The following is a 26627-nucleotide window of genomic DNA, read 5'->3' on the forward strand; positions in this document are numbered from 1 at the left end:
GAGAATCTCTGAGCAATTATTTTCAATTATATATTTCAGTATTTCTTGTGGATTCAAGAGTCTATGGGTGAATGAAACCCCTCCATATTTTTCTTGGCATTATTATTGCAGCAGATAAAGACAGATTTATCCATGGTTCCACACCTAACCCAATGTCCGTTTTTAATACAGTCTATGAATACTCTTGCTAAAGGTCAAATGAGACAGACTCAGGACTTCATTGCAACTCTCCTCTCACACAATTGTATATCTCCAAATGTCATACAAGTTAAACTACTTCCTCCTCCCTCTCCAGTCCTATCTATCTGCATATTTATAAACTCCCCGTGATCTCTGGGCCTCGTTTCACAGTTCAGCGTGCAAGCTAGAGGGGGAGTGATGAGAGCAGAGAACACAACACTACCACACGGATAACCATGTCCTTCCGCTGTATCTTTCAACCTCTTTTTTTTTTTAACAGCTTTCATGTCTCCTTCACTACAAAGAGCCCAATAACAAAAGCACTTCATCACAGTCTAGACACATACAGCTTCTGCTATGCTCTCAACTCAAGCATAATTTAAGAACACAGGTCCATTTGTTTATGTGGTATGATTATCAATACACATATTAATAGTTGGTAGAGGTGGGCAACAGATCTGCAACATATTAAATTTGCAGTTTTGACAGGTATACAAAATGAAATGGTGATTTAATTTCACATTCACATTCATACACTAGTCATACACTAGTGTACACAAACACTGGGGGGAAGGTGGGTTAAGTGTCTTGCCCACAGATCAAAAGTATTCATCTGTGGGAGCTGGAATCGCACTGCCAACCTGTGAGTAAGTGGTTCTAACCGCTTCACCAATGATGTGTATCGAGAGCAGGATTCGAACCCATAACCTGCAGAGGACAAGCCCTCTACCAACTGAGCTACTGTTGCCCCATTGTCAAGTATAAGATACTGCAAAAAATATAAAGTCATATTTTTGTACTTTTGTGGTTTATTTTATAGTTATTCAATTTTTGTCAAATAGAGATGGAGATTTTGTCATAAGTTAGCCTAATGTGAAAACCAATACAGATTTTAAGGTGCTGAATTACTAAACCTGGGTTCACTCAACAGTATTTTGAGACTAGTATGATGTATTTATCAGTAGTAACCTAGCATCTTATTTGGGTTGTTCCACAGCTCTTTAAGTATTACAATGGAGATTTGGACTGCAAAGTTTGTAACATTTCAGAATTTGATCTCAAGCTCTATATTTCAACCACAAACAAAGCCATCTGCAAGTCAAGATATTAATTTTAGTCAGTGTAATCTGCTTGATCTATGAGTTGTGTGCAGTGATTCATAAAGCAGGAAGACTCACTCATTCTTAACCAGCGACAGAATCAGCTGTTCCCCTTCCACCTCCACCAACAGCTGCAGCGATGAAGGATAGCCCTGAAACACACAGAAATGAAAAAAAGAGGCATGAGATTTTTGATCTAGGAGCGGTTCTGAGAACTCCGGACTATGGGGCAGCGTTTGTGTGAAGTTTCACCTTCAGACAAACAGAGCAGGATGTGGTAAGGTACAATAGTGTGCACGGAAGAGGCATAGAAAGGCCGCTTCCTACTGCTGCCCGGTCTTCACAGGGTTGGTCTGGCTACAGCTCTGAATGGGTTTTGAAATGGTGTTTTGGAAATATTTTTGAGCTGAAAAAATTTTTGTATCTCATCATTCCAAACAGCATTAATCTTACAGAATTGAAAGTTGGTTCAGTCTGTGGAAAATGTTGTATATCCAGTTTGCTTTTCAATATCAAAACTGTAAATGCAACCTCAAAATTCAAAAGGAAAACAATTTTGAATCAAATGAAATGTGAAATGTCTGGATTTTGTTTGGCTGATTAAAACATTACAGTGAAAATACACACAGACAGATGCAAAGAAAATAGTGAAGGCATGTGCTACAAATAGTTTGGTTGGCAAGTCTGAAATGAGTATCTTTTATACAGAGGGATCAGTCTGGTCACCACTCTCTCGGTCAAAACTTGAGAAAGGCTCAAACATAGCTGTGATTACTGTTGATTATTTCATGAACGCATGTGAAACAGAGAAGCTCAATGGTCACATTTCATTTTAAACAAAATTAAGATGCAGAAATGTTTTTCAGTCCCAGGTGTCATCTTTTCTTTTTTTTTTCTCCCATGAAGTCATATTAATTTTGACGCGAACTGACCTGATTGGCTAATTCACCTGTCAATCACGCCTTTCTAAACTCTAGGAGATTCAGACTCTCTGTGTCCATAAGGTATTGTAAGTGTGTTATCTAGATCACAGGCAAACAAATTATACCTGGTTAACTGTCCACCAAAATGCAGTTATAAAATATATAAAAAGTGACAAAAAGTGCTATCTAAAATTAATGTTAATCTATAATTAAAGTACATTTGCAATCTCAGTGGATTTTCTTGTTATTAAAAGTCAAATGATCTATTTGTGTGTTTTCTATACATCGTGCTATCGGTTCAGCAAGAGCATGGATGGAGAGAGATTGGCTTGATTTGATTCCTTTGCCCTTGGCCCATCAGCGCATTCAGAAAACCCCACTTTATACAGTATATGAGAAATAAGGATTGGACTTCTTCTATCTTGTCTGGCTAAAAGTAATAGAAAGAACAAAATGTCAGCCACGCTCACTGAAATAGATTTATGTTGTAATGATTTATATTCAGCAGCGGTGCACCATCCCTCCTCTGTGACACCTCTGGTCTGCAGGCCAGACCGGACTTTATTGAATGGACCCTATCGGAGGTCACAGTGTGGAAGTAATAACTTGGACGCACTTTACAACTGCTAGATAAACTTCTATTTGGAGAAATCTGTTATCCAGCCCACTTTAACCCTTACTGCACAGTGCCCTGCCCGATAAGCCAATCAAAAGTGCTCCCGCAGTCAATTTAATTTAGGGAGGCCACTTTTCAGATAGCCTTATGTCAAATCTGGCCAACCGACAAGAAAAAAGTCAGCATTACCAGCCAGTTAAAGGGCCCATATTGCACAATTTTCTGATCCATACATACCCAGAGCTGTGTTTTGTTTCATTCACACATGTTTTACATATAACCACACAGATGCATACTTAGACTGAATTCTCAGACTGTTCCAACTTGTGATGTCATGTGGTAATACAAGAAGTGCTCCACTGTGGTTTTAAAATCCATACACCACTAGACTCATGTAGATGATTTCAGACCTAAACTAAACAATAGGTAAAAGGCTGTTAAATTGAAAAATACTGGAACAGAGCATTTTGAGCTTTGGAGATGTAGAGAGCCTGACAATGCAGGATTACTCAAACATGTGTGAAACAAAACACAACTGCATGTTTTTGATGCGGTAACAACATTCTAACATGGCTTAAAGCTCTGAAGAATCCATTTTGTGTAATATAGTACATTTAAGTCTTGTATCTGATGTACACAGCATGACTAAATAAGATAGATTTCTGCTAAGCATACAATTGTGACACATTTCTGTAGTTGGCAGAGTGAGGTGGCTGTAATTAACATCACTGACCTTGTTTTTTTATCACAAAAACAGAATAGTGGGAAAAAACTAAACTTACAGATGGTGAGTTCTCCACACCAGGAAAAATGGTTGATTGCTTTGGGAGTTCTCATACATCAGTGCACTTCCCGCTAAAGGAAAACTTGATGCTACAGTGGAGGAAGATGTCCAAGTTCACACATTTTTTCTGCAGTTGTGTTATGTTGCTCTTCTTTTGATAACCCACTGCAAAAATAGTTACCTAGAATTCAAATTACACACTTTGACAACACTTCTCAAAGATGTGAGTTTGGCCACTAATCTCCCAGAGTTCTGATGGGCGTGATTGACAGTTGGCTTAGACAATCAAGGACACACACGGTAGTCCATCAAATATGACTGCTTGCAAGGAAAAAAGAAAGGAGAAAAAATCACAGAGGACTGAGAAACCTAACAGATTTCTGTAGAATCAATGAGAGAAGTACTAAAATCTGAAAAACCTCGTCTGAGGTGAGAGAAATAATTTTATTCAAAATGATGGATGACCAATGAGTCAAGTGAGTCTCTGAAAAATCTGACCTCTGTAAGGATTATACAATGAGATATTGTACTGGATGTGCCAAGCAAAAAAAATAAAATTATCAAGGTACTGTTAAGCATTTTCTGTAGCGCTTGTTTTGAAATGATGAATTCAAAAATGTAACAATATTGTAGTGAAGATGTACTAGTAAAATAGTGTTGAAAGAACAGATTCATGTTGCTGGTGTTTTCATATTAATATTATGTTACCCACCCATCATTTTTGGGTGTGCTGTTGCCGTTCCTCAAATATCAAATTTTTTTTTATATTCCATTAGAAATACTTCTTTTGTTCAATGCCAAAAATGGTACACTGTCACTGGGCTGTTTCTTACTGCTGTAGGTTTGCTGTGACTGATGAAAAGCTGACGAGGTTCACAAATTGTTCACAGCATGTAGCGCCCACGGGCCTAACTTGTATTCAATAAACAAAGGCGGTTACATACAAAGCGGTGAACGCCATAGAAGCCACTACAGGGAGTGTGTAAAAGAAAAGGGGATTTCTTCTGTAGTGGAACCAGGCAGGGAAGTGTACGCTGTGGTTACATCAAGCAGAAAGCTCACATGTGCAGTGGGCAGGGCTCTTGGAAGTGGGCTGGTACGCTGAGTCATGGGTAAGTTTGGTGCTGGTGCCAAAAAGTTTATGGATACAAGGTTATTGTTTGTATTGGTTGGACTACACAGGGGAGGGGATACTGCACAATCTGTCGTAAAACTGAGAAGAAGTGAAGGGCACAGACCAAAGACCACCTGACAACACAATAAAATGTTAGATAGAGTTTGGTGGGGGTAAAATTCCTCAGTCGTTCAGGTAGAATCTATGGCAAAAGAGAAATTTAAATTTGCAACTAGACAAAAGTTTATTTTGGTCGAATACGTTTCACAGCTCATCCAAGCTACTTCTTCACTTCTGGTCAGAATGCTGATGGACATTGCCTTATATCTGCCTGTAGGGAGGAGCTAACTACACTCAAATTAGTGTTAATTTCAGAGAAGAGAAACAAGGTTAGACAAAATCAAACTTTTGTTCAGTTGACAAATTTAAATTTCTCCTTTGCCGATAGAGTTTGGTCAAACTAATTTAGGTTTTAAGTAGGCCTATTGAACAAAAATGCATGTTTTTGTGAGTATTTTCATGCACTACAGAAAGCCTATAGCATTCTGTAAAAAAAAAATAATAATAAAAAAAAAGTTTATTTAAAAAGTGACAAACTTTCAATTATGTTTTTGTGGAAAGGAATATATGGCCACCTGTATTTCTATCCCCAGTATACTATGAGCCTTCATCACACTACAGCTAGTTGCGGTTGACTAACGATTGCAGGTATCCATTTATCATTATATGGGGAATTAGCAGCATAAGCACTTTACATATCAGAGTACTGCACCGGTTCTGTGTTTATAAAGTTAGCAGAAAGTAAAATATTTTAAAGAATTAAAGTAAAGATAGTTTTTTTTGTCTTTTAGTTTGTATATATTATACTATTCTATATTGTATTATTATACTATTTTTTATAACTTTACTTCATATGTCAAGAAAAATGAACAATAGTCTCAGCTTTAAATGAAATGCTTGTCTTTGAAAACACAGAAGTCTCCTCAGGTAAAGTATAAATATGTTATGTTATTATCCATTCGTACCTCAAGTGGTGACCACAATAGTTTTAGTGACGTAACTAGCTGGAGTGCTGCTGTACATGGAACCCATTCAAATGAAATGACGTTAGCATAAGCTGAACTGAAATGCTAAACACAAGTATTGAAGCACTTACATCATGTTATCAGTGATTTTACTGATGTGCGAATCTGTTTTCTATCTCCATAATTTTGCATTACACTCTTAACTGTGTGTGCTTCAGTAAATATTTATTTACCCTGTTGTTAAGCTGGCTCAGAGGTCTCCGCTCCTTTCCTTTCAGAAGAAGAGGTACGGTGGTCTCATAGCGTTGAGGTTTGGTCAAGTTCTGCAATGGCATCCTCTTCTCATCCAAACTGCTTTCTGTAAAAACATCAAAAACAGTTCATTGAAAAACTGTGGAGCAGGTTCTGATACCTCTGCTACACCTACAAGATTTTGAAAACATGTGTCTAGACAAATAGGTCAAGAATTCCATTTTGTTAGCTTTCACTTTAAATAATTCAAACAAGTTAATCATGTTTTATTTTGCCTCATAGGGACTCAATAATCGAGATGGCATATTTAAAGGCTGTGTAAGGACGGTAAAAGCAGGAGATGTGCGGTGTCCCAGAGGCCCTTCGCAATAAGACTGCAGCGGTAGACTTGTTATAAATAATAGATATTCAGCGCAGTTTGAAAGAAGTTAGTCTTTTGCTAGGAATATAAAAAAAGAAATAGAGCTTGCTTACTTCATATTGTAGATGGGAAAACCACATGACAGCTTACATGGTTATCTGCTTAACCATACAGCTTTTAAATATGAACTGATGGGAAATTATTTTAATAAGAATGCTGAATTATGAATACACACTGGGAGGTTTCTTATACATATATTATCTTACATTTATGGAGCACAGGCAAGAACAAATTTCATATTGGAAAAGAGGACCTGAAATGTTGCTAAGAATTTAAAATGAGTTGACAAAATGTAACAATTCAGAAATTATGAAAAGTTTATCTGAAAATTAGCTTAAATCAGCTAATGAATGTTTGTTATTGTGAATTGAATGGAACGGTAATGTAAAATTGAATAGTGAATTGTGAAGATATGTCAATTCTAGTCAAAACAAAATATACATTTAATTGACAATATATCAGAATAAATCAGAATTGTAAATATTAAAAGGTCCTACATTGTGCAAAATTTAATTTTGTGAGCTTTAAGCCATGTAAAGTCATGTGACCTCATCAAAAACATACCTGGAGCTGTGTTTTGTTTCATTCAAACAACCCATTTTCTCTACATCCACAAAGCTCAAAATGCCCTGTTCCACCTTGTGATGTCATGAAGCGGTAGTTTTCAAGTTAACAGCTACTTTTACTTTTTGTTCAGTAGAGATAGGCAATTCAGGGCTGAAATTATCTAAATGATTTTAGTGGTTAGGGCTGGGTATCATTAAGAAGTTGGCAATACGATACATACCTCAATACATAGGTCACAATACGATAAATATCTCGATACAGTGAGCTTTTGATTTAATACGATACATTTCAAAACAATTCGATACGATAAAAAAAAAAAGACTAAATGATGGCTGTGAAACTAAAAGTCTTTTTGTGCAAAGTGAATATGAAACACACCCATTTTAATCACAAAAACAATGAAAAATGTCAAATGTGTCGCATAAAAGAGTTTCCTTCCTCTGAACAAGCAACAAAATTGCAGCGCTGTAACAAAATAATTTAGTAAAATATACCAAAAAATACTCTTGGTGAGATATCGATACAGCAGCCCATGATATCGATACTGTATCATCACATTGAACAATACGATATCGATATTTCAATATTTTTGCACACCCCTAGTGAAGTGTATGGAGTTTAAAAACACACTGGAGCACTTCACATCACAAGGTGGAACATAGTGTTTCCTGTTTGACTGAAGAACTCGCTAAATATGTACCATTTGTGTGTTAAATGTAAAAGAAACAAAACACAACTCCAGGAATGTTTTGATGAGGAAACTTATATTTTATAACATATCAGAAAAAAAACTAAAAAACTTTAAATACTAGACACCTCACATACACCTATGGACTACCTTGACTGAAAGTTTGGCACAAAATTGCTAACCGTCTTCAATCAAAATCAAAATAATTACTTCAGTTAGCTAACAAAATCTGTCACAACCATAACTTTTCCATTTTCCCAGACGTCTTGGATCTATAGACAGCTGAGACTCATAATGCTACCAAACTGTCAGGCAGCACATCCAACCAGGAGCAGACCTAAATCTTCACTTGGAGACTCCACAAACCCATGGGCTGAAGAGACTGTGGCAGCAGGAAGCGCAAAAGCCAAAGAGGTTGTTTGAGGTTCCTCGCCCCCCACTGTCACTAAAGGAACATAGATCGTTGTTTACCACGCGCTAGCTAATCCCCGGAGATGCTAACGTAAAGCATGTTTGTAACTGAGAGCGCGTGTGCATGTCAGGCGGCCTACAAGAGGAGTTTAGAGGAGCAGTGAGGAGGGATTCTGTCTGACATTTGGTTTACCCTGTCCCTCGGCTACAGTGTCAGCTCTTTTAACCTCAGCTTCTTTTAAATGCCTCTTGCCACTTCACGTCGAGAAATGATATAGCGTGGTTATGTTTGCAAAGCAGGAAAAATGGCAATGTTGTTTTTAGTGTGGGAGGACTGCTGGGTTTCAGATGACATCACAACATTCTATATGCCAATAATATTTAAAGGTCTTACATTATGCAAAATTTACTCTTAAATATGCTCATAGGATTTGTGTGCTAAATGTGTGAATGAAACAAAACACAACTCCAGGCATGTTTTTGATGACGAAACAACATTATAACATAGATCAGAAAATTGCGTAATAAATACAGATGGGGAACAGCTAAAATGAATATTGGTAAAAAGTAGATTTTGTTGTAATCCAAAGAGTTCTGGGGTCAGGTCAGTAATAATGGCCAAATTGGTCTGAAAAAGCTTTGAAATAGAAATGGTTCCATTGACTTCCTGAAAAAAAAAAGCTACATTTTGAAGTTCCTCCTCTTCGTAGCTGCATTTCATTTTTTCTTTTTCAATCAAACTTATAACTTTGAGTAAACTAATGATGAGGGTGATGCTACAAGCTCATAGTTGCACATGTCCAATTTAAATCAAAAGTGAGAGAAGTTAGAGTCAGTTCAGTTAAGTTCAGTCTGAAATACCAGCATATTTGACATTAGGCGGTACACAGTTGAATGATACGCTGCAAATATACAGCTGTGATAATGGTACCTTCAATTCTAAAGAAAATGTATCCAAAAAGAACTCTCTATGGGTGGGATTGCAGACTCATAAAACAAGCTCACAAAGGGCTGTGCATATGATCCATGTGGGGTTAACAGAGCGGAACACACAAAGCAAGCTGAGAACAGAAGATCACCAGCGCATGTAGTGACCCTGGGTAAAATATGCTAATACACATGTATCTGCACAACTTGAGATCACTGACTCTATCTTCCATGACAGTTATGTTAAAGGCAAATTTCTTTTTCTTGTTCATATGCTTTCCATTTCTAAATATGAACAGGAAGACGCATATCATTAACTATTATTCATGATCTACAGTCTTAGCTTAGAAATAATGGCTTAACAACACTTGAATAGGGACAGTGGTCCAGAGCATAAAAAGAGAAATTCAATTAAAGCAAACCTATTTTGCAAAATTGCCTTTTCAGAGCTTTTAGTGATGTTATAGTTGTTTTTCCTTTTCTTCTTCTTTCTTCTTGAAGTTAGTATCTGGAGTGATTCATGCATGTTTAGGCAACGTTTAATCACTTATTTTCAAAAAGCCATATTGCCAATCAATCACTGTTTTCACTGCCACCAGTACACACTCACTGCTCTGTTCCAACTTCATTCTTCAATGGAAAAAAAATACACTGCTCAATAGTGGCTATCAGTCGGACTTGCCAAGTCTTTCTCTTGTGATGATGTTTACGGCAACGTCAGCTCCCCACTGCGGTGTTCTAATGCAGAATCAGCAGTCCTGTTTCTTTTATTAAGTTTTTTTTAAATGAATATTGCGATTTAAAATGTGCAAACTATAACATCATGATCCATGATTGTCAGAGATTATAACTATATATTAGGCTTAAGTACAATATGAGTTTCATTATATGCATTTGAGGTATCAGAAAGGGTGCTAAAATAATTTGGTTTTCAGTAAAAAAAAATACATTACACAAACATCAAATGCATTATGTAAGTATAATGTAAATAAAAGACTCCCTGTTCCCATTTATTTTAATTAGTGTGACTCAGAAGCTAAATAACACCTGTACATGCTAATTCTGTAAAAACATCTGAAGCATGTTTGCCTAAAGATGTCCAAATACTACAAAAATTAAATCTTGAAATAAATCAGTGGAGTCATTGAGTTTTCATGAGTGGTTCGTACTGGGACTGTGTTGTTAATTAACTGATGGCTAATGGGAATTACAGCCGCGGATGGTCCACCTTGATCAGCAGGGATACAGCAGAGCCAACAGCATAAACAAATGAACACTCTTGGCCACACTGCTGGCTATGAAAGTTTTGAGTGTAATGAAAATAAAAGTTTATGGTCAATGCTGACTCCATTAACTCCACTTAATTGTTAAAAATCAAGTTTAAACTGAGAAAATCCTACATCCACATTTTGAATTGTATATACCCATTATGTCTCTATATTTTATGACATTACCCATAAAAATAAATGGGAGACATGACACTGTGGAGATACAGGACAAATATAACGTATGTGGGTATGTAAGTCTCTTGGGTCACCAGAATTTTTATTATAAAACTGTATCATTAATTATTCAAATGGAGTTCAACAGTCCCGTCCACTTATAAGTCTGCTCTGGTTTCAGGAACTCAAGGTTTTTAAGTTTCAGAAACAGATTTTAAATAAAATTACAGGTCTTGTGGCCATTACTTACCACATAGCTATTTATTTATTTATTTTCGGAAAGTCTATGGGAAAAAATCATGAAAAATGTATCTCCGGAATCGAGGAGCGGGCAGTCACTGTTGAGCTCCACTAAGCATCGTATAATTTGTTGTGCCAAATCAAAATTCTAGTAGATGTAATGTAATGTCAGTGACGTCAATGTAGTCGATATCTGAAACCATTAGCACATAACCCCTACTGAATCCTGATTTCAACTATCCAGTGGAAGAAGGAAGCAGATAATGTTATAAGCCATGATGTATGTAAAATGCCTCAGTCATCCAGGTAGAATCCATGGAAAAGGAGAAATTCAATTTGTCAAATGGACAAAAGTTTTGTTGGTCGAATGACCAGTTGACAAAACTGAATTTCTCCTTTGCCATAAGCCGTGATAATAACACAAATAAATAAAGTTCCTCTTACCTTTTTTCTCTTAACTAATAATAAATACACAAAAATATATGGCTCTGGTATTCTAGAATGATTTCCTCACCAGCGCTTTCTAAAGGCAGAAGGTTGTAAACATTAAAATAAATGGTCAGGGAGATGTACAATCGAAGGAAGGTCAGATGCTGGGGTTGAAGGACAGATGGAGCTTAAGGCACAGGGCAAAGTGGTTAACCTAATCTGACAAGAAGAGCGGCCCGTGAAATATGACCTGTATAAATAATATGGCAGCATATATTTGTAGAGAGCTGGCATTTTATATGTGTTTTGTAAAGCGGTGGTACTTTACATTAAAGGTCCTATATAGCGCAAACTTGACTCTTGTCAGTTTTGAGTTTTAATGCTATTACCTCATCTAAAACACACATCCATTGTGTTTTGTTGCATTCATACATGTTTGAGTAATTCTGCATTTTTAAACTGTTTGCATCTCCAAAGCTGAAAAGGCTCTGTTCCACTTTGTGGTGTCCTTTTGTTTAGTGGACATTGGCATTCCCAGGGCGGAAATCATCCAAATGATTCTAGTGAAGATGTATGGAGTTTAAAAACACAGTCAAGCATTTCCTGTATTACCACATGACATCACAAGGTAGAACAGAGTATTTTCTGTTTGAGAGAAGAACTGGGCCTAAATATGCAGGATCTGTGTATTGAATGAAACAAAACACAACTCCAGGTATGTTTTTGATGAAGAAACAACATTATAACATAAATCAGAAAATAGCATAATATGAACCTTTTAAGTACCAGTAGATGCAATTAATTTCTGTTACAAATCAAAGGTTATCAAAAGTTAACCATAACATACTCTCAACATGTCTAAACTTTTGGCGTTTGGGTGAAAATGATGAATATTTATGAATACATTGAAAGACACATTCTGCATCTTCACTTAAGTATCTGCAGGTGCCAGGCTCTGAATAGCCAAATTGGCAGTGATTGCCCATTTACAAGAAAGTGTGGAGTTTGGGGAAATTGGTAGTTTGTACTGAGCAAGTTTAATTACGCTGGCTTGATTTGGTGACAGTGAACAGATCTTTCAGAATATTATTGGGCATATTCACCAAAAACAAATTTTTCCAGGTTCTTAGGAATGTTTTATCAGAAAATTAAGTGGATCCTGTTTTTCTTATTGGGAAACATTTTTGTCATGTAAATAATGACCAGTGTATGGCCTTTTTGATTTGGGTAGCAGAAGTTTGGACAAGTAGGCTATGTGAAATCCACATTATGTTCAGGAAATAATGCTTTTTCATTGTATTGATACTTTGCAGTGACATCATCTTGGGGAAGTTCTACATGTAACTCTATGGTTACCATGATGACACTGCACATTAGCAAACACTGCCTGACAAGTTTTAAGATCCGTCTGACTCAAATACAAAAAAAAAATACAACATGGATTTAAACAGCAAAATTTCAGGAGGGTGTGATCGATACAAGCATTCATGATCTTTAAGTTTAGGTGTTTGATTTTCAAGAAAAAGGCGAAAAAAACTAATGGTTTGTGACTAATTTTATGTGTGAGAGGCTTGTTTAACAGATCAGATCACCTGTTGTAGTTCCAGCTAAAACAGCTCTTTATGGCCAGACAAAGCTCAGATTAAAGTCTAAGTTCAGACAGAGCAGTGCTTACAGTAAGCTTCTCTCACCCAGCAAAGTATCGATTTGTCATCTTTCATTGCATACTACACATAAGTAACAAGGCAGCTGCACTTTTCAAGCTAAAATGCTACACAATTCAGCTCATGTAATCCAATCTATCAAATACAATAAAATACTGCATAGACTACCAAGTGTCCAAGATATCCCAATATGACCTGTACAGTTTGATGTGTCCAAATCCTGTTTAAGATTTATAAATGAGGAGGATTTGAATATTAATGGTTTCTCTTTTTCATGTCTCCAGCAAATCTGTCACTTCAATCCCCCTTGGACTAATTGCGACAACTTTCTTCTCAGCTGAAATATGAAAGTACAGAGACAAAAGTGGCCCCTTGAGACATGACTTTCCAGGTCTTTCTTCTCCTCCTTTGTAACAGCTGCCTCGAGAATAAAAGGTCTGATTATGGATTTGATAATAGTGAAGATTTAATGCTCAGTATTGGCTCTGCAGTGGCCACAAAACTGCACCCACTTACCAAGTCCAGGGCTCCATTTAAACTTCTGCTGTGCACATTTATTTTCTCAAGACAAGCAGAGTAAATTTTAAAATGTTTCCAGAACCAAACAGGAAGGCATTGTGTTGTCTCCTTGGACAAAACACTTATCTCTGTGCTGTTGACAGTGTGATGGTAGCAGGCTTGGGTGAATGAAAAAGCTGCTTTGTTATGATTCAACTGTAAGTGAATAGAAAAGAGCCATAAGACTAAACAAAGGGGGCACAGCAGCTTACAACAAAAAGGTTGTGGGTTCAGATGAGATGGGGTTGTTGCTGGAGTTTGGATACAATCTCTGTACTTGAATATTCTCTCCACTATATCACTATAACAGAACTGCCATAAATTAAAGATGCACTGTGTAACTTTTATGGTAAGGAATACGCCAGCTGCTTGTCTTCACAGAGATGTTACTGCTTTGCCTGTAATGTTCCTCAGTATGGCATTGAAGTAATCTATCCTGCCTCCTCTCCATAGATTTGACCTGTAACTTGATTTAGTGGTTTGACCTGCTTGTCTCCATGGAGAAAGATAAGTTTAATGTCATACTGTGGGAACTTCCATATAAAGCAATAACATCTCCATGGGAATTTCCATATAACGTAATAACATCTCCATGGAAACAAGGAGGTGGGGACACTTGGGAAAGTTACACAGTGCATCTTTAAAGGTGCAGTCCGCCAGCTTCTTGTCTCCATGGAAATGTTACTGCTTTCTCTTCCACCGTATAGATTAGACCTATCTACCCTGTGGGAGATAAGCAGGTTATATTACAGTTCAGATCTGTGGAGGGTCGCCCCTATTCACAGAAGGAATTATTGTATTTTTGAGCAATAAAACACTCGTAATAAATAAATGCTATGGAAATGTTTAAAGTCACACCATGAAACATTTCAGGCAAAACAATGACATCTCCATGGAGACAAGTAGGTAGCAGACCCTCCACCAGAAAAGTTGCGTAGTGCACCTTTAACTTATTGTTAGGTATATCATGATACAAAATGCATTACTAACACATACACATTGACTGTTTTGACCTTGATGTAGCCAGTTTAGTCACAGACCAAAGGTAAATCTACTTTGTCAACTTGAAATGCAATGAATAAAGATGTAAAATGTTTTATCTATCAGATCTGAGAGGAACAAAGGCACTGTACAAACACTTGAGTCTAACATACTGTAGGAATCCAATTAGACATTCTCTGTGAACATACCACTGACCTAAATACAACCCGTGCACCTACCTCATGCCTGCGGTAATCAAAGGAGTGCAGGATGAATACGCTTTGAATCTCTTGCTTAATAAAATGTATTGAAAATCTACCTGGTTACATCAATGAGACTTTGTAATGTTAAATATACAGTGCCACCATGATACTTCCATCAGTTAGGAAGAAATATTTTATTATGGAGCAACTAAAACTCTTTTGAAGATGGAACAAATAAGCAGGATCAAATAATCAAATTAAAATCACTATTTTAACGGATGCAATAAGCAAATCGCAAAAGGTTGTACCATAATTTTCTCCACAAACAACAAAATATCCAGTCTTATTCTGCATAACCCTCTAGATCCACCTCAGATCTGTACAAGCATGTTCTGAAATGTGTTTTGTGTATTAGTTTGTCAGTTCATAATCAGTATTTTTGTCAATTCTTTTGAACGTGTTAAAAATGTGAAGTTTAAACAGAATTCTATTATAGAAACATAAATTGCTTGTCTGAAACATCACACTTACAAATTTTATCCAAATTGGTATTGGTATTGTATTTATTATGATTCCATGGTAATTACCTCCGCCAAGGAGGTTATGTTTTTGCCAGCGTTTGTCTGTTTGTTTGTTTGTTTGCCTGTTAGCAACATAACTCAAAAAGTTATGGACCGATTTTGATGAAATTTTCAGGATTTGTTGGAAATGTGAAAAGGAAGAACTGATTTCATTTTGGGGGAAGAAATCCTGGATTCTGGATCACTTTGAAATTTTAGTTAACATTGTGGTAAATGGGGCCAAAAATTTTGTTTCTCAATATCTCGGTTAATTATTGAACAAACCCCATGAAATTTGACTCAGGGATGGACAATGGGATCCTCTTTCATATTCCAAAGGCTGATCCGGATCTGATCCAGAAGACTGATTTTATCGCAATTTATATAAAAAATGGGGGTAGTCCTTGGCGGAGGTCTGCGCTCTCTGAGTGCTTTTCTAGTTATTTTTATTAATTAATTATAAAATATTGAAATTGAAATTAATTGTTATGGATACATTTTGTATATCAGCACTGACAAGCATTTCAGTACATGTTTATTTTTATTTATTTATTATTATTATTATTTTATTTATTTATTTTTTTATCAAAGGGCTGTGATTTCTTTGTGACCTGTTCATGTTCCTTCTGTTATGAACACACTGCCCTTTGAGGAAATGAAACGTAACTAATTTACTGTTGTTGCTGTATTAACTTTAAAGGTTTAAAATGTAAAAACTGTTTTCACATCATCACATCTAAGCCTCTGTGACCTATGTCAAAATGATTTCCTCCTACTCCTCCCTTAAATGTCAGTCCATAATACTGAAATAATCGATAGTTTAAAGGACCTCAAAAGCCTTTCTTAGAAGTGAATGTGTGTCCATGTGTGTCCATGTCTGTTTACTTTGATTTTTTTCACACTCGCTATTGTGAACTGTAGTGCAATAGGTGAGGCCATTATAGCCTGGCAGTGTGACACCTTTTTTATTTATTTTGTCAAGACAATAATGTGATTTAAATGTCCAAAATACAAAATAAGCATCCAAGGACGTCATAGATTGTGATTACAGTTGGGCTAAAACCTGACTATCTGCCCACAACCACATTTCAAACAGAGTTGCTAAACTGGGAAGTACCTGGAGGAATAAAGGGGAGAGCAAGAGGGGAGGAGGGGCTGGATCTAGAGGTATAAAGAGCAGTGTGATTGCTCTAAAAAGTGGATATAGTGTTTAGGTCCACTTTAAATAGCAGACAAAATGTCTTCTTTAACATATAAAAAGTACACTACGCAAGGTTGGAGCTTTGGACTTTGTAACCGGATAATATCTCACATGATTGTGCTAATTCCCCTGCAGAATTTCATCTCTAAATTGTTGCCCTTTAATTAGAATGACTGCTGTAAACAGAAACACATGACATTTATGGAAACAACTCTGCTCTAGAGTCCTTGGCAGAACCGCACTCAGACTGTGAGATGTTTTCACTCTTTTTCAACCACCGCCTCTTGTCTAAACTCCCTCATTACTCACTGCACTGATGACCCAGAGGTAATTAAGAGCAGACTTTGAGGAGGTGTTAATCCCGCTGTGGCCCCCTGCTTCTGCTCCACACGGACAGACCAGCCCATCTGAGCAGCAATGGGGAAACCCTGTGTCTGAAAGAACATTAAAGGTGCATTGCGTAACTTTTCTTGTGGAGAGTCCTTCAAATGTTTTTCACCATGTAAATGTTATCACTTTGTCTGGAATGTTTCACAGTATGATATTAAACATTTCTATCTTCCTGGAGACCAAACTATACCATGTTAAAGGTCAGATCTGCAGGGAGACAACCCTGCTCACAGTCAGAATGTCTGTTTTTCAAAGTATTTTTGAACTATAAACCACCTGTAATTGAATAAATGTAAAGAAGAGCAGTTTAATGTCATACTGTGAAACATTCCAGGCAGAGCAATGACATATCCATAAAAACGAGCAGGTGACGGACCCCTAACCAAAAAGTAACATAGCTACCTTTAACAGGAAAAGGGTCCAGGCGGAATGGTGGGTTTTGCTTGTGTCACATTCCCATCCTGTGAGACCCCCAGTGTAAACAGCAGCCCCCATCCTGTTCTCAGCAGATTTCAGAATAATTTCCCAGAGCTGTGCGGATTTCCGAGCAGGGATTTGGGGATTAAAGATGGAGTAAGAGATTCTAATCCAATAGACTTTTGTTGGAATTCACTGAATATCTCCCCCTTCACTGTCGTCCTGTATGTATCAGGTGCAATCTAGTGTTTGCCCATCACATGCTGTGTTGATGGAGGGAAGTAGAATTCTGAGCTTATCCACACGACCCTACTACAGCCAATCAATACAGGAGTGATGACAGAGCAGACAGCAGAACATCTGTAGAATCTGTCCACACAATCGCACACTGCCCTTGTAAAATTGTTGTTTGGCTTGGAGAAGACGAGCAAAACAATATTTCTGAGCAGATTATGGTGTGGTGATTTTAGCTGGGGAAAGAAAACACAAAAGACTTCTCCCAGTACTTCTACCAGTAGCCCACTTCTTTTTTTTAATTATACAAAAATAGAAAAAAAACAATACAATAAAAGCCTAAACAAAACTCAAGATGTACACAAGACTAGACACACTAGAAAACACAAGGAAAACAAACATTATCAGTCAGTCCAGTCTAGTCTTGTCAAGTATCCTACATTTTTCATGCAAGATCGGTGTATAAGCCATGCATTCCAAAGTAAACTAGCTTTCCAGTATTCAAATGTATATGCCAATAGATATTGATCTTTATGACAGGAATGCACTGTAGATCCTTCCCAGCATTGAAGGTTACAACATACAGTAGTACGTACGGCAAAATATGGATGTCACAATTTGCTAAGGTTTTTCTTTCATCGATGTAGGGTTGTCAAAAATATTGAAAATCTGATACTAATCAAATTAATATTGAAACTATCTACTCATTTGCAGGTATCAATACTGAAAAGGTCACATTCACAAGACAGAAATGAACCTTTCTTGAATAGCTTCAGCTCTTGAGCTGTATCAGAACAGGTGTAAGACCGCATCGGTATACAGCCATGGACCACTATGGTGCATACCTAGACGACTGAGGGATTAAATAAATGTAAAGCCACATGGTAATGTGAAATAAAGTACCACAATTTAATGCTGAAAATCACATTCTATTGTCTAAATAAATAAAGTGGGGGTTTTTTTGGGGTTTTTTTTAAATTATCTTTGTGTTATTGAAATCTGTATTGAGTACTGAGGATTGAAATCAAGTTTGAAACTTTAGGATCATGGCAACAACAATTACAGAAAGAGAATTACAAAACAAAATAGCCGCAAATGAAAAATGCAGCAACGACCTGAGCATATGACCTTAATGATCCATTGCTACTACCTCCAGAATGAATCACGTAAACTCTCTGTTGTCATCTCGTAAAACCCACAGAGGTTAAATTCAAAACTCATAACATTTACTCTGTCTGCCAGGTCTCTCCATCACTTGCACTGACCTACACAGAGGTCACAACCCGGACACAGCATAACCTCTACCTACAAAGGTCATGCACTAAAAGCCAAATGACCTTATATTAAATTCTTTCCCTTCCTACGATCAAAAGCTTGGACAGTAAAAAGGAGGGTTTAAAAGCATTGCCAAACCACAATCTCGGACAGCGGACAGTTAATTCTCGGACAGAGAGGAGCGATGACCTTTCTGTTGTGAAATTATTGATGTAAGGCGACCTGGTGGTTTGTGCTGCACTCTGAGCGTCTAGCAATGAAAAAGCTGTTGCATCAGAGTACTTTGGTGTCCTGTCCTCCTTACTCCCATCAAAGCACAACTTTCATGAGAATAGAACTTCTCCTTCAAAGCCAAAAGACATGCACGCTGCAAACTGCTGTTCAAAGAATTCATTTTAATGCCAAAACTACTCTGCATTTTTCCTCATTCATTTTTAATGGCAATTGCCCCTTGCTGGTATCTGTCACCATTCTGCTTGAAAGAGTAAATAGAATAGTGGTGTGTGTGTAAGGTAAGCGGTGACACTTGTGATTAGAGCTTTGGAGCTACTTTGCATGCCTTACCTGTACTGTAGCTTATTTGCAAGAAATCCATTTGCTTTTCAAAAGAAAACAATCTGTAGACAAAAAACTATGCAAAATGACATATTCATAGCAAATGGGTAAAATCTCCTTTTAAAATCATTTTCTTCTTTATTCAAATGCATATTCCTCTACAATGCCAACCCTGTTTGTAGCCTTTGGACCTCTTCTCCTCCCTTCCATTCCTCTAATCCAGAGCTGTGGTGACTTCACAGTCATGATGACACTGTGGTTGGATCGTAAAGCAGAACACTGGAAAAACTCAAAGTCTCCTTATAGTTGGATGTGACTGTTAAAAGTGTAAAGCTGTTAGCACAGCTGCACAGCTTCAGGGAACAAGACACTAGAAATGAACCAAGATCCTGGTCAGTGCCTATTTTTACATATTGTTTACTCCACAAAAGAAGAAGACTCAAACCCAAGACTTCTTGCACAGAGAGACCAGTAGTATCTACACTATCATTGTGCTACAGATGAATAGCTTTCAGGTTAGTGAAATAGCAGTTATTATATCTTTAAAGTTGCCCTTTCAATGCTTTGGTTTGACACATGGATAAAAAGCACACTACAGATGGTTGCTGGCAAACAAATTGCACTGACGGCAGCTGAAACAAATTGTGGCTGCACCTTGGTGGATGTTTATTATACCTCTCATTTTGTCGATGTCTAATAGTTTTTTTTACAGTTTGTTTTTCACTGATTCCTTTCTCTCTACTGTATTTTTTTCCTTTTTTGATCTATGAGTTCATTACTACAGATGCCTACAAGTATTACGGTCTTGACATCTGGAAATGCTCAGAGCCTTATTGCCATAAAGTTTTTGCGATCCCAACACTATATCTGTGTGACTCCTGCATCTATTACCTCTGTGCTCCCGTCCTCCTTGGGCAGTGTGGCGCGTGCTGAGGAGGAGAGGAAGAGGCTAAATCACCCTGATGGCTATAATGACCAATGATGCCTAACGGGAGGAGACGTCTCTAACTGCGTCCGTGGTTCCCTCGTGGCGAACAAATCAATGCCAGCTTGTCCTCAAAATGTCAACTGACAGCGACTGGTAGACTTTAAAAGACAGCCTGGGCGAGGTTATTTCTTAAATGGCTTTAGCAGAGAAGTTTTTGTAGCAGCTTTACGTCAATGCTCCGAGCCACGGCAGGCGATAGGTGTGACTTACATCCCCAGGAAACAGAACTGAAAGATAGGCTGCGGTGCTAAAGGCTGCAGACACCGGGAGTAAATTTAGATGTTTTAAAGTGATATTCCAGGATTTCCGAAGCAGGGTTGTCCTTGAAAAAAGTATTCGTACCAAACTGGGGAAAAAAGAAGAACTTCGAAAAGTGTAGTAAAGATGTTCTATAATGGGAATAATCTGCAAAAGACCTAATCAAAATCATCAGTGGCTAAGTTTACATGCATGCCAAAATCTCATTATTATTTGGTAGAGATGTAAGAATATCTAAATCTTTCATTGCAATATTTTCACAATATGTGTCTCACAGTACGATTTTTATTGCAGTATTTTGTGAATGCTAATAAAATTGTGATAATGCTACTTTTTACTTTTAACATTCCTTGACTAACCTTTGGTACTGTCGTAATCCAAAGAATTAAGATTTAAAAGTGCTTAATAACAGTTATTTTGTTATGTAGTATGCAATGAAACAGACCAAAGGATCATGGTCTATGTAGTTCCCTCCTCTGTTGTTTTTTTTAATTATTGCTGCATCATAATGAATTTAAGCAAAGAGACTATGACATATTGTCATGGACCACTATATTATTGTGACACTTTTGACAATATAATATCAAAGGGACCATCAGAAAAACATAAGATAATTAATTTTAATACTCATAAAAAATATGTAATTCAAATGTTATGTTTGCATATAATGAGATTAGATTTTTGGTATGCATGCCTTGTTAAAATTTAAGAGAATCTAACACAAACTGCAAAAAGTGGAAAAAATTGTAAGAAAAACATGTTTTTTTTAGAACTAAGCAAAAGGAGTGCCTTGCATCTGTCTCCTTCTCTAGGACTTTAATGAGGGTTGCCAAGAGGATGTTAAGGGACTGAAAAAACTATGGTGGGTGGAAGAAAAAAAAAAGTGACACCAAAAGAGCAAAGGCACACTCTACAGTAACACAAGCAGGTTTATCTTTCCCAAATCTCCATATATTGAACCTTCTGTCCAAAACATCTGGAATATCACTTGAAGGCCACTTGGTTGCTTCTAATCGCCATCTCCTCAAGTTTGTTTGGACAGCGCAGACAATCTAATCTTTCTAATTAATTCTGTCTGATGCTGTGGCCTGACCAGATGATATCCACCCCATCTAATCCAGGTCATTCGGTCCCCTTCTAATTATTTATTGAGCTCCGCCTTGCTTAGAAAATAGACTCAGAGTGGTTGATATGCAGAGGAGAGACAAAGAAAGATGGAGGCCACGAATGGAGAAGATTCATCAAACATTTGTAAACATCGGCCGCTCTATCCAGCTCCTTTTGGGACTTCTTTATTTTTGGAGTAAAGTTCAAAAGGTAAATTAGCTCTGAAGAGAAATAGGCTTCATTTAAAAGTGCATATATTGGGTTTTCTGTCTAATTAATAGTCTAGTCTTAAAATAAACAACTTTTAAGGAGACACGCATTGATAGGAATCTGCTAATTACCAGACTTTGGAGATTTTCATTTATTTTGTTTAGGGAGTTGAAGTGAACTAGAGCCATCACTCAAACTGAAGTCTTTTTTTATTCATTGCTTTATTATTTTGTCAAGGTTGTGTGTCTTGCCCAAGGACACAATGGCAGTATGCGCTAGAAACCTGTGACCATCTTATTAGTAGGCAAACGCTCAACCCACTGTTCCTTACTGGAATTGACTTAGACACTGTTTACATAAAAAGGCGTATCGGAAATGATGCAGTATTTTATTAATTAAGCTAAAACATGTATTCCCTCACCACACCCATCTCTATGTCCTTTTTTTATACTTTCAATCACTCCCATGGTGTTATTATTACTTTATGCACCACTTAGCCTATGGTAACTGCGCGCACAATGCTATTAGAAAAAGCTGATCACATTGAAATCTTGGCACGCAACTACGACGGTTTTGGCACAAGTGGATGTTAGATTATTTTTGCGGAAATGCACGTTCAGTTTTAGATCATCACTCCCCATAACAGCACTGAGGCAAGCTTTGGGCCATGTCAGCAAGGCATTATCCAAAATTTGGCTCAGTTTGGTGGAATAATCATTATAAATCTGGCTACAGCGCTGTCTGCAACCAGATTTAGGCCACTGGTGTTCTCCATGCCATGTTGGCTACCTTCTCTCTTCTTCTTTCTTCAGCTCCATCTGGGCTTGTGTGCTGCAGTATCATGACCATTATGAGACTTGCTGATGAGATCTGGGGTTCTTCGCTCAACTCTAATCTCCACTAATGTTGGGAAAGCCCATAACAAGTATTACCGGGGGTTAGTGCAGTCAATATCCAGCAACATGAAAGATGAGCTCAAGACTTTGACTGAATCACCATAGTAAACATCTGTAAGATACCAAGCAAATGATTGTTTTTCAACTATGAGAATTAAAATTGTTATTAATCAGCAGTGGGCAATTTTTTAACAAAAATAAATACAACAGCAAGTAAATTCAATTCCAATCAAATGAGTTGGTTTGGTCCCGAATGAAGTGAAGAAAAATAGAGGAAGAAGAGATCTGGTATTCTCCACAGGCTATATTATTTCACAGATTCACCTTTTGAGTGGGGGGATACACTTTGAACGATGATAGCTGGTTGAAGAGCTATTCAAGAGACACATACTTCAATTCACTATAGTGTCTTGCACTAATTCACCGATTCAGAAGTTAAAATGAAAGGTGCAAGCTATAACACCAGAACTGCTACATCCAAACTCAGCACTATCAAACTCACAGGGACTGCACAATGCTTGTAAACTTTTATGATGTTAAATGGCCCAGGCCCATGGAGCGATTCAACAAAGCTGCGGCAGAAGTATAAAACAATGACTAACACACCTGCGGAAGCGTGAAGGTCCAATATTACACAAAATTGACTCCTGTGAGCTTTAAGCAATGTTATAATGTAGTTGCTTGCTCAAAAACATACCCAGAGTTGTGTTTTGTTTCATTCACACATGTTTGAGTAACCCTTTATTATTAATCTGTCTACATCTCAGAGATAAAAATGCTCTGTTCCACCTTGTGATGTGTGACTTGAGAAAACACAACTCTGGGTAGGTTTTTGATCAGAAAACATTATAACATAGATCAGAGAATAACATAATATGGGCCCTTTAACACATGCACAGTACATGATGCAGTAGAAAATTCATAGCTTTAATTAACTAAAGTACAGCATCTTGCATACAACATCCTCTCCTAACACAAGCTGCCTCAGTATAATCAGTACCTGGGCATTAGCCTTGTCCCATAAACACACTAGACTTCGAAAATGGCGTATTAATTCAGTGGATTATATTAAGCAGCTGCCAGAGTGTAAAAACATCCTGTTGGATTTGTTTACAGCAGTGAGGATGAGGCAGTGGATGATAAACTCATCAGTCTATATCAGCCCGTAGAATAGACTCACTTCCCCTTATTGTTTCATCCAAGCAACAGGATTGGGGTCAAGGAAGTGACTTGTCTCGTTGTAGCCACAAATAAATAGAGATTGTGTTTCCTATAGATTATACAATACAAATAATTTTGATTTTAACAATGCAATATTATAATGTGTGGAGTAATGATGTTTATTCCCGTTATATAATGTTAAAGCATGTCATATTTGCCTAGTATAGATACTTTTGAATGTTTATGATATGAAAATGGGCAACAAAGTGTGATTTTGTGATGCATAGTCCAAGTTGTCTTTAGTGGAGAATTTTAGACTATGAGGGAACCAACATAGTCTCGCCTCTGAATCAGATTTCATGGGCAGTTACAAAATAAAATACAAAAAAATATTCTTTTTATGAACTTTAACCTGTGTTGGAGTATTTTTTTTAAGAATGTGCACTAAAAAAAAAAAAAGAAAGTTTTCTCTTTTTTTGCCACATCACTGCTAACCCCAACAGCACGCGCGCGAACAGTGATTTTACAGTAATTCATTTACAGTAACTACACCCTCGTGGCTTTGAATGACCACAAATAGCATTTAGAAATTTAAACGTACCTTTTCTAATGTTGCTAATTGCTGTATCGGCATTTTCCACAGATGCAGAGAGGCACAAGAGAAGAGCGAAGACGCCACCAGCCAAGTTCTTCCGCCGGCGCCACGCTCTCATGATGCCAGCCCGGGTTAGGTGAGGTGAATCCGGCTAGGGCTCCCCGCTCGCTCCGCCTGATGCTAGCAGCCACAGCGGACAGATCCACAACGGTGACAGCTCAAATATACAAGACAAAAGTGTTCACAGAAGCGAGAAAAAAAAACACAGCAAAAGCGAAAAAATCCCCACAAGAGACTCCAGGGAGATGCAAGCTTGCCACTCCAATTAAGATGTTAAAAAAAAGTTTCTCGCGGGTACAGTAGCACAGTGAAGGTTGGTGTTAGGAGGCGGAGGTAATAAAGTTGGTGTTTTTTGTGTGAAAAGGTGTCGTTAAGTGACAGAAGTTACGGTGAGAAGGAGAAAGCAGAGAATGAGGGATGTTGGAGCACAGAAGAGTGAAGTGGAGGAGCAGCCCGAGCAGCCTCTCTGCCATGTGCACGGTGAGCTCCGCTGGGTCCTACCGCCGACATGTTCTAGAGCCCGAGGCAAATCAGCTGACACACACAAACATGAACATAGTGTGAGTGACCTAACCAGCCAGCTATTATCTATGAATGTTAACTATGTGTTTTCAGGACCATACTAAACTACAAACATCATTGTGCACAGCTACAGAAGACAGTAAGTAAAGCATCTTGCACAAGGACACAACAACAGCAACATGCTTTTAACACACTATTTATGCAGCATTTATGCTCAATATTAAAGGTCCTATATTACACAAAATGGATTCTTGTAAGTTTTAAGTCATGTTATAATGTTTGTACCACCTCAAAACATACCTGGAGCTGTGTTTTGTTTTATTCACACAGGTTTGAATTACTCAGCATGTCATGAAGTAAGTTAACAGCTGCTTTTTACGTTTTGTTCAGTAGAGATTAGCAATTCCAACTCATCCTGATGATTTTAGTGAAGGTGTTTGGAGTTTAAAAACACAGTGGAGCACTTCCTATATTACCATGTGACATCACAAGGTGGAGTTGAGAGGAGTGTTTTCTGTTTGAGAGAAAAACTCAGCCTAAATATACAGGATTGGAGTGTTAATTTTTTGTGAATGCATATTTTTGATGAGGGAACAACATTATAACCAAAAATAGCGCAATATAGGCCCTTTAAAGAGTGTAAAGCATTCAGTCAAGATCTACACTAATTCTGACTCTACTGGTGGCATTTGATTAGAAGGCAGGCTCAAATACTCTTATCTTCTTGCAATATTAGTGGAAAAAATCAAAGCATAAAACAGATTAAACTTAGGCTGCTGATCTCAGTGAAAAAATGTCATAGATTTGATGTATTCGTACTCAAATTCCTTATGGATTATCAAATCTAACTTTCAAGATGAAGAGGCTCGCTAGATGCAATTAATCTTATAACATGAAAATGAATGTTCAGCAATTAAAGTGACAAGCCATCCCTCTTGCTGAAATACCTGTGAGGTGAGATAGTCACTGACCCCATCTGTGTGTTGTGCAAAATCCAGGTCTGGTTTGGACTAATCTTTTTAGTCTGCTTCTGCTGTAGGCACAGAGCCACAGATGTCTTTGCAGTAGTCGGTTCACTGGACTAAAGCAAGACAAACTGTGGAAAATTGCATTTGCGTTGTACTAGGCCAGGTCATCTTCCATTGTTTCCAAGCATTTATTCTTAGATATTTAGACAGTACTTTAGATGAGCTAACAGTTCACTTGTTTTGGTCACAGTGTAAATAAATGATAAATGATCAAAAGTCTAGAGTATAATTTTAACAAATGTAAGTCTCAGACGCGAGTTACATAATGATCAAAAAATTCAATCAACAATTTGTGTTACAGCCAAATTAAAGTGGAACTAAACAATAAATCAGCTTTTCATTGCCACTAAACTGTATATGGTGTGTTAAAAGCACGGTCTACTGTTCCTAGTGCTTTTTGGTCATTTTAGTGTAAACTAGATTTGTAGCTCTCTGGTCAAAAACATCAAAAATAGTGTGTCCTGCTCCAGTGGGGTCTGCAATTTTAAGTGCTTGGTGACATCACCCAAGACTATCCCGATTACAGCCGGGTGTTTCTGACCACAAACATAGGGGGCGGAGCTTGAAACGTCTGACCAGTCACATTGTTCCTTATATGTCCAGACCTGGCCCCTCCTTTCCCCTCACTCTCCGGTTTACTCGTCC

General features: G+C 37.5%; 1 protein-coding gene across 1 annotated transcript in view; it reads right to left on the reverse strand.

Moving 5' to 3' along the window:
* The window catches only part of adam12b (ADAM metallopeptidase domain 12b), a 130263-nt gene extending 105855 nt beyond the window's left edge, over nucleotides 1–24408 (reverse strand). The window contains exons 1-3 of the mRNA XM_055162631.1: nucleotides 24379–24408; nucleotides 5976–6100; nucleotides 1359–1432 (exon numbers count right to left, since the gene is read on the reverse strand). Coding sequence (XP_055018606.1) covers nucleotides 1359–1432; nucleotides 5976–6077 — 176 coding nt within the window. The 5' untranslated portion in view covers nucleotides 6078–6100; nucleotides 24379–24408. The remainder of the gene's footprint in view (nucleotides 1–1358; nucleotides 1433–5975; nucleotides 6101–24378) is intronic.
* Between the last annotated feature and the right edge of the window lie 2219 nt (nucleotides 24409–26627).

The sequence above is a fragment of the Boleophthalmus pectinirostris genome, unplaced genomic scaffold (assembly GCF_026225935.1).
Source record: "Boleophthalmus pectinirostris isolate CB_2022bp ecotype Guang Dong unplaced genomic scaffold, ASM2622593v1 HiC_scaffold_5, whole genome shotgun sequence".
Taxonomy (NCBI): domain Eukaryota; kingdom Metazoa; phylum Chordata; class Actinopteri; order Gobiiformes; family Gobiidae; genus Boleophthalmus; species Boleophthalmus pectinirostris.